At 35.4% G+C, this 12,403-nt stretch overlaps 1 protein-coding gene across 1 annotated transcript in view; it reads left to right on the forward strand.

Moving 5' to 3' along the window:
• The window catches only part of ZDHHC14 (zDHHC palmitoyltransferase 14), a gene marked incomplete at its 5' end in the record, with an annotated part of 49,805 nt that extends 38,279 nt beyond the window's left edge, over positions 1-11,526 (forward strand). The window contains 2 exons of the mRNA XM_029087521.1: positions 1,087-1,189; positions 10,267-11,526. Of these exons, the coding sequence (XP_028943354.1) occupies positions 1,087-1,189; positions 10,267-10,668 (505 nt within the window). The remainder of the gene's footprint in view (positions 1-1,086; positions 1,190-10,266) is intronic.
• Between the last annotated feature and the right edge of the window lie 877 nt (positions 11,527-12,403).

Here is a 12,403-nt window from a genome sequence, read left to right on the forward strand (position 1 = left end):
GCATTCCTGGCGTTATGTCTTAAGAACAGGAACTATGAATGCTCCAGTTAAAATTTTATATCATGTGGTAAAATTTTTAGTTATCCAGGTGGGAAGTAATGTTGTTCAGGTCTAAGGAAAAAACATATTTTGGCCTATGATTAAAAATTTATGGAACTATAATTGAAAACTACATATAATAAAACAAACAAACAAACAAACAAAACCAAAACAAAACCAAAAAACCCAACTTTTTAATGTATTGAAGTATCGACAGTTGAAAAGTTTTTTGGGCGTTTTTTGTATGGAAGTGATATGAGCTAATACACATGGAGAATATAGAACTTCAGTCTCTAGATTCAGCTTTTTATGAGTATTAACTACCAGAACCTAAGTGCAGTTTGTAGTTCTCAAATTGAGAGTAAAATTATGTGGAATTTTAGCAAAATCTTTAGCTAGGTCAAATGATTCAATTCTATTTATTTTTTTATAATCTTATGTAGATTTTTTTTACTTATTTTTATTAATTTCTCCACAAAACGTTTTCTTAAAATTTCTTATTTCCATCTATGAGTGCATCACTTCAGTAAGAATAGTGGAGCACTATGAGCAGTGTTAGCTAGCTGTTACGAAACACCTGGCAGATAAGCTGTCTAAACAAAATGTCCTTTCTTTCTTTCTTTCTTAATTTTGTGATTGTAGCTTTAATTTTGAGGTATGGAAACTTAATAACAAAAGAACTTTCAAAGTAGATACTGATTCAAAGTGCACTAGTGAGTTTTGTAATTTGTTTTCATACCTGTGGTTTAAAACTCTTGGGTTTGTGGTATCTGCTGGTGAACTTCTAAATCTTTTGTCTGTAATTAAAATCCAGAAAAGCAGCAGTACATATGACTATATGGCGGGTAGTATTAAAAGGAAATAACTACCTTGCTGATGAGTTGAAATGAAGTCTTGTACTTCAGTTGAATAAACGGGGACATTTGAAGGTGTTGGTGAGGCATTAAGTTCTGTTGTATGACAGAAATTTTTTCTCTTTACTGAGAGGAGGTAGTTATTGATCAGAAATATCTCTAACTCCTTTTCTTTATTTTGATAATTCCATAGCTTAATTGACAGAAGAGGATTTATACAACCAGATACACCACAATTAGCAGGACCATCAAATGGCATTACTATGTACGGGGCCACACAGTCTCAGAGCAACATGGTAGGAATCATCCCATAGTGTTGTTCATCAAGATTCCTGTGAATGTTTTCCTTCTCCACTTTCATGTGAACTAATCAAGTAATAACTAACTGGATACAGCTGACACTCTGGGTGGAATGACTTGTTTATTAACAGTAAAGAAAAAAGACTCAAGGCTCTTTTTAATGTATGTTTCACACAGAGTAATAGTTATTGCTCATGGATTCTAAAAAAGAGGCTTTTCTACACTTGAATTATTGAATATACTTGCATTTTGACTTGTACTGTTGACAGCTGCTGTGTTTTGAACTGGAATATTCAAGTATCATGGACTTGCTCTGGTTCATCATTTTCCAGCTAATTGTTATTTTGTATGGCACTTTCTTCATGCTCTGTTTCCTTCTTTGCTTGTACACTCCGGTTTGCATAGACTAATGTGTTTTAAAAAGCAAAGATGAACAAAGAGGAGTTTCTAGGGAAGAAGTGTGATGAAGAAAGAGCAGGAGGACACTGAACTTCCAATGAACAAAAAATGGCAACTGGATTGTTACAACAAAAGCTTTTGAAACTGTGCCAATAGTTTTTATTTTGTTTTTTGCTGGTAGCATTGGCTATCATAATGGAAGATAGGATTTCCAGTGCCAAGAAGAGAATAACAGGAAGGCAAGCTTCCAAAGGCAAGCATCTTACCTGTGTGCCTATTTCTGAATTTTTATCCACATATCTTCATATTATGTGGGTTCTAAGACTTTGTCAAAGAAGCCATGAACACCCTCCCTCTGCCAAAAAAAGAGGAGGCCACAAGGCCTTCTGACATAATTCAGCCTTTCTTTTGAACAAAAGAAGAAAAGACTCACTCTTCCCAGACAGATTAGTTTTAGTTTCACTGATAAACTGGTATAAAAATTTTGCTGTAGTTCCTAAGCTGTTTTTACTAATTATTTTGAGGTTTAAATAGATTTGTTAGTCTCCTTAATGAGAAATTTTATTAGAGACACAGTATTAACTGAATCTTCTGTGAGGTGCAGTTGTGCAGAACAAAGTAATCCTCCATGCAAATGTTACTAAAAAAATAAAAAATTAACTCTGAAAAGAGAGAAGGGGGTAAGAAAAAAACAAAACAGAACAAAACCACAAAAAACACCAGTCCAAGCCAGAAAGCAAACTTTAGAAATAGCTTGAGATCTTTCAGGGATTACTTAAACTTTCTGACTCTGTCAAGGCTTCTTATTTTTGAGGATCATTAACCCACAGTAAGTCCCTGGCATTAAGTTACCTTAACAGTTTAAGATTTATACTTGCATTGTAAGAAGACACTATGATTATTACTAGATATTAATGAGAAAATCTTGTGCCAGTTTGATAGAAAATTAAGCAAATTTGTCTCTAGAAATGGAAAAATTTGCTATGGTTTTACTTTAAGTCAAACAGGTAACTGTTATTATTGTAGAGTGTAATACCCGTAATACACAAATTCTTCAAGGATTTGAACTTCTTATATCCTAGAATATCACACTGCTAAAGCTTTGAGTTCTTTAACAGTTCTCTGACAGTTATCAGAGTCACTTAGGTATGTCCAGCTTTCATTCCTGAAAATGAGCTCTCAGAAAAAGCTTGAAAAGTGTAATCGGTTGTCTTTGGTATGGACAAATATCTTTAAGACTGTGAGCCATCTTTCTCAGGTATTATTCCTGGTCTATATTGAAGACCAATTGGCTTCTAGTGGCAGCTGGCTATCAGCATTGAAAGTCCTCCCTTGAGTTTTGTTGCAGACTGTTAAAGACCTGTTTAGCTTCCCAGTCTCTAGCACTATTTTCTCTTTCCTGTTTAAAAATCTTGCATTCTTTCCTGAGTTGTTTGAAGCATAAGAAAGTATAAATGCATTTCCTGCTGGCAACAATGCAGTGGGACACAACTTTACCTCTGATTTGTTCTTGTTTCACATTTCCCTTTTTCTGTGTTCATTTTTGCTCTTCTCAGTAGACTCAGTACCTACTTTCAGGTTCCTATCTCTCCTATCTCATAAAGCAGCAAACAACAAAACTGATTTATCTCTTTCACAGTTAAGATCTCAGTCTCATCTGCACAACAGACTTTCTTTTTTTAGAAAAGAACTTTCTAAATTAATTTACCTTGCTGCTAGCTTAGTTGTTTTCAGCCATTCTGTTCAGTTATCAGATTTCCTGTTCCAATTTAAATTTAGACAGGAATAATCAAGTAAAATTAAATCATTCTATTTAAACTTTTTTCCCCATTAAGTATCCCCCAGTACTTTTCCAGGCTTTACATTATCTGTTTCTCTCAGCTTTCTTTCCAGTACACAATCTTAGTTTCTTCTGAGGAAGTTTGGGAACAGGAGTGCTGGGAACACCAGCCATTCCCTTGTTCTCCCCTGAAACAGACTGATGAAACTTCTTGAGTGAAAGGCAGTGGAGTATGCTTTATGGTAGAAGTATAACAAGGCATGCAGCATCCTGTTAGGCTTTTTTATTGTTTTGGGGGTTTGTTTGTTTGTTTGTTTGTTGTTTTTTTTAAGAGGAAGAATATCTGCAAGATTCTCTAGAATCCTTCTTGCTAGAAGTTCAGATGCAAACACCAAAATTTCCTTTGGTGACTGATGATTTAAATAACAGACTAGATCAAGCCCAGGACTCCAGTGCAGGCAAAACAGCAGAGAGAAAGTCTTTGTGGAAGTAAAGGGTTCCTTTTTACCTCATGTCCTCACTGACAAAGGTTATGCAAAAGATGGAATACGATTCAGTCTTCCCTTCTGGAAGGTTGCATCTTTGAAAAAAAAAAAAGCAGTGGCATAAAATGAAAAACACTTTCTTGGAGCTGAGGCAGGTGGGCAACAGTGAGCTGGCTAGTTTGAAGGGGATGTATCTGGTACTGCAGCTTGTATTATTATGGTTTCAGATAACGACAAGCAAAGTGAAATTCCTTGGCTGAAAAGTATGTGTAGATCATAGACTTAGTCCATAAATACTTTCTAAATGGCAGAGGTTTAGCCATTTATACATAATCGGAGATAACTGCACTATGTTAGCAAGTTTAACTCTTCTGAGTACAGGAAATAATTTATTAGAAATCAAAAGTGTGTTCCAGTGCACCTTTATGGTGTGTCTCCCTGGATTTTATTCCAGAATGCATTACATCATCTTATGTCTACATTGAATCTTAATGTCTAGACACTATACTACTTAATCCATATATTGTGCTAAAATGTCTCTCCTGCCCATTGATATTAAAGGAAGATTTATAACAAGCATCTTCTCTCACACTTGTCTTCTCTTATTCTTTCCCTTCCCTCTTTTCCCTTCCTTCTCTTCCCTTCTCTCAAATCTTTTACTCAGTGACTTGTGTCTTTCTAATTAGAATTCTTGTGCCTTGCCCAACTAGCCTCTGGTCATTCTTTAAATCCCTTTAGGTTGCTTAGTATTATATTCTGCTTTCATTTATTTCAATACATCTTTTAGCATAACATCATCTTTGCATTTAACCTCAAAATAAATATCAGGCTAAGTACAAACTTGCCAGACACTTGTTTTCAGTGCAATACATTATCTCTTCAGGATACCATTTGTGGGGCACTATTTTTGTATTTAACAGCTTTTGTGGTAATGTTGCCTTTGAGACTTTTAATATTTCATGTAGTAGCTACCCTACTTGTGCTAGTGACTCAGTTTGTCACAATGTCAGAAAGTCAGGGTTGTTGCTATAATCAGTGCTTCACAGACCCATACTATGTTTGGTTTTTTTTTTCCCCTAGATCTTTATAAAAAAGCTTTTTCTCTTTTTCTTTCCTTAATATCTCCTTTATTTTACTAAGAACTGAAGTTTTATTTACTTTTTTGAAGGTTGGAAGCACATAATTATTTTTTTCCTGGTACATTCCCAGTGTTTTTAATATCTTTTCCAAAATAATTTAGAATTATTCTGGTGAATTCCTTAGCCAACATATTAATATCCTTATCCAAGTGACAAGAATGGTCACTTGGAGCTAATGATCTGTAGATCTGATATTTCCAAAGTATTTCCCTGTTGCATTTTCTTGCTGATTATTTTTACAAGCTCTTCATGAGTTTGACTGCCCAAGTATCTCTCTTCTTGTTCTTAAGAATTTTTTGCATGAAACACAGTATCTCTCCCATTATGAAATTATAATTTTCTCTGTATTGTATTCTTCCTTTCTCTTTAATTTTAAGGTTTATTTTCTTTGTGTTCTGAAAAAAGTCCTTATTTCACCATAAACCCATCAGCTACCATTACCTTGATCTGCACTTCTGGAGTACTTAGCTTTCTCTTAAAAGCCTGAGTTGATTCTTGGGTTTTGGTACAGGCTATTTTATTCTTTAGTAATCCATTATGAAGAAACACAGAATCCATCTCACTTCATGCACTTTTTTAAGAGGAATTAGTTTGCTTTATTTTTATTGTGATGTCTCTAGGGATTCTCTAATGCCTTATAAAATAAGAGATTTTATTTCTGTCTGCCTCTGTGTCAGGACAGGTTTATGTCTTTGTTTTTAAGAAATTTGCTTGTACTTCTGCATTCTAGGCATCTCCAGTGCTTGGGCAGTTCCTTGTGTGCCAAATTCCCTTATTTACAGTTCTCCCTTTCCTTTTCTGGATACAAATTCTTTAGTTAGAGTGTTAATTTTCTTACTTAACATACCACTGAAAATCGTAGGAACCATAGTGGTGCATGCACAACATTGGTTACCAGTGAGATGTGCAGCAAAATCCTCTCCCAAATGTTCACATCAGTATTTCTTGCACTGCTCTGGAAACAGGAATCCAACTGATCCAGAGAACATTAACTCTGACAATCCTAGCGTATGTTCTCCTTTTCTTTTCGTACTCTCATTATTAGGAGTAAATATTTCTACTGTGACAGTACAGGGATTGGAAAGGATAGGAGCCCCACTATCCTGAGAGTTTTGAGAGTGTGTTTCCTTGAATATTTACTGTCATGCTTCACAAATATAATTTATCATTGCTGAAAATGGAGCTTAGGGCTCTTATCAAGTCGACATTACTACAGTCAAGGTTGACAGAGGATTTTCTTTAAAGCATTTTACTTCACAGTTAAAATGGGTTAAGGACATGTGCAGTAATCAACTTCAGCATTTTGCTTTAGATTGAGGTATGTTTTAGAAGCAATCCTTTTGATAGTGCATATTTACTGCATTTCATTCACATCACAGAGCTGTATCAGGGCACGTGAACTAGATTCTTTCAGAAGATGTGCTCCTGAAATGCACCCAACATGCTGTAACCATTCATGGACATTCAGTCCATAAGAACAAGCAGTAGCTAGTCTGAAGTAAAATCCCTGGAACGGGTATAGTTTCCCCTTTGTCTTCAGAAGCGTTTCTCTTCATACATCTACTCCTGGTGCACTGTACTGCTTGCCAGTGGAGCCATTAACTTGGTGTTTTTTGTGGCTCAGTTGTTGCACAGTATCTGCAATGCCATGATTTTGTGTGTGAAATCATCCTACAGCTGTTGGGAACAGTATGCGACTCCATCCCTCCACTCTTTACCCATCTATTGTATCAGTCTCGTGTGGTATTTCAACATCCTTTCTGTTACTTCATAGCACTGTCATTCAGTGCTGCCAGTCTCCTCCAAACTTTTTGTTGTTTGTACTTTATTCACAGATGCTGAGATAATTCAACCTTCTTTTCTCAGAACTGTAACAATTCTTTAATGTTACCAATGTTTAGAAAAATTTTAACAAAGTTAATTTTAAATTCAGGGTAAATAATCTCTGACTTTGGCATTAGAAATGTGAAAAATATATTGCCATGTACAACAGCTATGTTAACGTACATGTTTTGTGTAACTTAGAAAATATCAGATTTTCTTCAGAAAAAAAATCAAAAATATTGTTTCCTTAGTTGTTTGTATTTATTATTTGTGAAATAAACACAGAATTTTAGGTTTTGTCTAATTTTCTTTAATTTGTGCCTTTTGATGTGAAAATAAATACAGAGATGGCTAAAAATTTCTATGCATATATATAATTGCACTTCTGTACTTGTAGAACTTATTAAACTTGTCTTACCTTCAGAGTTTACTGTTCCTCTGTAGTGGTGGAATGATTTCTACAGTAGATTTTTAGCTACTTAGATTTCAGTGCTTGGCTTCCTTTTTATTACAGTCATAGGCTTTTTTTTATTTCATTTGAAATGCTGATGTTGAATAATTCATGTGATTAATAGTTGTTAAGAGTTTTGACCCTGAATTTTGTTTAGTTAAGAATGAAATAAAGAATCAAAAAACCCCACCATGCCAGCCCTATAAACAAGTCTGATCTCCTTGTTTAGTTTTACGTTGGCTGTTTAGATTCAAGAATAGTCTACCTGTATAGTGTGTGTTGTTTTATCAGATATTTTTGAGAGCTTCATTGAAAACATCTACCTTTTCTAGTATGAACCACATTTTAGTCACTTTTGAAAGCTGTTTACAGCCTGTATTTTCCTAAGATATTCCATGATGGTCACTGTTAAATAGAACAAAAAAAGAAAACCTCAAATGTATCTGAGTAAGAGGAGAGGCTTTCGGGAAGTGACAGGTGCATGGAAAATGAAGAAGAGATATACAGCACCTGAAAAAGTTTTATAACACTGTTTAGTGGAGTTTTATGAGGCTACTTTGTCTTTTCGATATTGATTCAGTTGAAATGCACTAGAGTTCAGTAAGAAGAAAATGAATTCAGACTATACAATGAGTTCAAGTAAATTACCTTCAGCTAATTTAAAACTGTGTGCTTGTATTACCTGCAACACATTAATGATTTCCTTTTGAAGATCAGTGCTGAAACTTCTCTAAAGCAATAAGCTGCTAACATTGTTTGTTTTCAAAGTACCCCAGTGGTTATAGGCATTCCTTTGTTATTTAGCATACTCTTTGGCTACTGCTTTTCAGAGAAGATGGATTTTGTTGGTCTTTTTGAAGTTTGAAAATTCGGTTAACGGATTTTTAAGGTCTGCATAGTGAGGTTGGTTGAAGGACTGTAGATTAATTGAAATAAGCAGGCGTGAATAACAGTACATTAATCAAGAATTAGTTATTCACACTGAATTATTAATTGAAAGTTTGACTTTAAAAGACACTGACAGTTTTCTTCTTAGTAAGGTACTTATGCAAGGTTTTGGCTTTAAGTCTGTGAGTAATCCCTCTGAAATGATACAGGACCACTTCGGTTGTTTGACTGGGGCTGTTTGTCATTTTGGAGGGGTGGGGAAATTGCTTGCAACATATATTATCTCAATTTATGGACCAGGAAGTCAGTGCATTTATCTTTCTGAAAGCATAAGTATTGGAAAATACATAACCGAGTAAGGCTCAAACTTCTGCCTGTCAAAAAGTAGTTGGCCTGGGAGTCCTAAACCACTTAGACATGTTTAAAATACTGCCTATCTACTGTGACCAAGTAGTGTGCTTGCACACTTTCTGAATGTAATGTGCATGCATCCATCATTGAGCTAATCAGTGGTGGAATTGGAGGACCTAAAAATATCTGAGGAAGCTTTCATAGTGATGGTTTTCATTCTACAGTAAAGGAAGTGAAAGTCTTTCCCTAAGTTTCCACAGAGTCTATCACAGTGGAGTTTCAACTCAAATGCACGTTTTAGGGAATTGCTGTTAGTAGCAGTGGTTATGATTGGGAATATCTTGAACAGATGTTGGATTTATAATGTCTTTCAGTAATTTGATATAGATCAAAGAAGTCAGTAAAAACATAGAACATATTGCTATAACAGAATCCTTGACATAACAACAGTGAACAGGCATGTCTTGCCTCTGGATACAGTTTTTTTATTCTGCTTGCTTGCTTCCAAATTTTCCTTGTTGCATTGGATTTATAGTTGTATTCATTGACTGTAGTGCTTCTCTTGCACAGCAGAATAGTAATGTGGCAAATGAATTTAACAGGATTTTGAAAACCTGCAGATGTTACAATTGATCAGGCTATTAGTTAAATATATATTGTCCTGGGAAGCTCTCAAAAATCATGCCAGGTTGTGTTAAAGCAACCTGATTTGGCAGTAGGTCTACTACACGCTTAGCTAGCTGGACATTATTAAAACACCTACTTGTCTTGCCATCTCAAGGAATGAATGATAATTTTACATAAACAGTTCTTAGGAGTTATGTAGAGCCAAAAGCATTCCTGGTAATGCTCACTGAGCTTAACTGGATTTATATAATGCTGAATTTGGCTTGTTATTGTGAAAGTGCTTGCCAGAAAACTTGTGTTCTGTACCTTGATTGTTCACGTTGTCAAGATTAAATTAATCAAGAAACAGCCTAAAAATCATGAAACTTGATATCAAATTAATGTATTTGTGGTGCTATCTAATTTCTGCACATCCTCTAGAGTATTGAGTATAGTGTAGTATATTCTCTAGTGTGTATATATAATGTATTAATTGGGAGAGGGGAGAAATTTTTGCTCATAGAGGCTGTATTGACAGCTATACCTTTATAAAACCACCTGCATCAAAGGAATTCTTGTTCTGGAAAACTTCTGTAGCACCTTAATTCCTACATGTGAAGACCAATTAAAAAAAGACACTTACCTAGTATTTTTTAACTTGGAAAGATGCTTGGATTATGCCTTTGGGCCTCTCTCTGAACTGCTAGCTACTCTAGGATAAAATGAGTAGTGTGGAACCTCACCTGGAATCGGGGAGGTTTTGAGGTCCCCGATGCAGTTAGTTACATACAGACTGTACAGTTAGGCTTTTCACATGGCTTCAAACAAGAATAAGCAAAACGTTTGAATTACAGTACTTACAAAATACTATTTTAGAGGTTGACAAAACCCTTAAGTGAACACTGTAAATGCTTATCATAGTTTACTTTTATAGTATCCAAAGCACTGGCTCAGTTATGCATGCTTCTTTTTTTTTTTTCTCCTGGGCAGCATGCAATGGGATTTTTGGGTGGCTAACCATGGAATGATACTAATGGCTTTCTTTTTTCTCTTCACATCCCATTCTTTTCCATATCTCTTTGTTCATATTCTCCTTTTTTTTCTCTGTTTTGTTTGCCTTATATGATTTTGACACCCTTCCATTCTACAGTGTGACCAAGATCAGTGCATTCAGAGCACTAAATTCGTTTTGCAGGCTGCTGCCACCCCCCTTCTACAGAGTGAGCCAAGCATAACTAGTGAAGAGCTACCTATACCAGGAAAGACTACTATCAGTGGGCCTTGTGCAACTCTAACTCTAGGGCAACCAACACCACCATCTTCTATGCCAAATCTCACATCAGATACAGGTTTGACAGACATGATACCATTAAAAGAGGAACACGAAGGCCATCAGTTTCTCACTCCTGACGAAGCTCCATCACCCCCTGGGATGCTGCCAAGTGGAAGTCCTATTACACACAGCCATACAATGCACGTCCTGAGTCTAGCCAGCCAGGATTCATTGCATGAAGACTCAGTACGTGGTCTTGTGAAGCTTAGCTCAGTTTGAACAGCTTTTTTGAACATTACACTGTTCCTTGGGTCTATACAAATCTCTACTTAACAGGAATGACACTGCAGTACCACCGTAAGACTTCGTAACATGCCTATAACGGAAACTTAATTGCGTAATGGAGTCTACTAAAACGACAAGTTGTTTTTTCAATGGAGCTATGGCATTTTTTGACCAGGTTGTTAATGGTTGTGCTTTGATGGTGACTGCATTTTCTTTTTAAGCAAAACCAGAAATGGTCAATAATCTTGTTTACTGAAGCTTGGGTACAGCAAGTTGGAAGTCAGCCTGTAACAAACACCATGTACAGTACAAAAGAGAGAGATTCTTGGATGTAAGTGTCATGCTCTGTGTTCTATGCTCTTGTAATACACACTTGTTAAGGCTTACCACATTTGTGGCCAGAATGATCTGCACTTACATGTTATGCTACTAATATTTGAAATAGAAAATTGCCATTCCATTTGTTAATTAAAAAAAAGACTACAGATATGGATTTGCATGCCACGCTACAGTATGTGTTACAGTGGTGTTGGTATTAAGAGAAAGTGCTGCTTTTTTATTTGTGACTTTCAAAGTGCTGTTTCATTTAAAGACAGTGCAACAAACAAATTAATGGACTATATTATTTTTTCAATTTATTAAAGTTTATTTTAAATTAATCAGTGGTGCCTAGAAGATGGAGAATTACTGATCTGATCATGTTGCATATCATTTAACCTTCTGTTTAAGTGTTTAGAGTGAGGTATTGTGTTGTGCCATACCATGAGATTCTTCCACTCCCTAATGTGATATAATTACCTGTGGACCTCCAATAAAATGACATCCTCTATTTCTTGGACATGTGTACAGTTATCCTTGCACAGTTTTCCTGGGGAAGGAGGGTGAAATTGTTGACATAGTTGAAAATTTGTTGACATAGTTTGTAAAGATTTGACTGGAATATGTTTACATAATAAAACCAGAGCTATGGAGGAAGAGCTGGTTACATTTAGGATTGCTTCAGCATCTTTTATGATTTTGTTTTGAGGTGTGTATTTGTTCTCATAAGAAGTCTTTATTTGGAAACAGTAGAGTTAGCCTCTGCTTGAACTGTAGTTCTTTGTTCCTTATCATATGGCTAAAGGATGAGGGGCTTAAGATTCAAGAAAAAGACAGACAGCTCAGTGAAGTAATCTTAAATGTTTAACAATGTAATGTAGCTGTCCCCAGCCATCATCCTTCATTTATATTTGTCCTTTAATATTTTAAATGAAAATGTTGATTTTATAGAACTGTTCTGTGCTTTTTTGTTTGCTTGCTTTTAAGTAAAACATAACAAAAAGATTAAGGAGATTTTTGTAATTGTTTTTCGTGATAGCTGAGGAGAACCTTAGTTAAGCTAAGAAAGTTTAATAGCTTTAATACTGTATTTACCATGCTTTTCAAGATGTGGAACCTGGATTCTTCTTTTCTCAGGACAAACTAAGTGCAGACTGTACTTTATCTGATGTTTCTATGGCATGAAAATGTTCACCAGTTAAGAAATGTGACAGTTCTGTATTGTTCACCATGGTCATTCACTTACACCAAGCAAAAATCTTTTTGTTTTTACTTCCATTGTTGAAATTGAGGACAGTCAGCCTGTAGAAAATCAGTCACCCATGCTACTGAAGCATCAGACGACGTACTGACAAAAACCCTACTCCTGTAAGATTTCATAAGCAATCTGTTTGTATAATTGATGATGCTA

The sequence above is a fragment of the Antrostomus carolinensis genome, unplaced genomic scaffold (genome assembly GCF_000700745.2).
Source record: "Antrostomus carolinensis isolate BGI_N321 unplaced genomic scaffold, ASM70074v2 scaffold4061, whole genome shotgun sequence".
Taxonomy (NCBI): domain Eukaryota; kingdom Metazoa; phylum Chordata; class Aves; order Caprimulgiformes; family Caprimulgidae; genus Antrostomus; species Antrostomus carolinensis.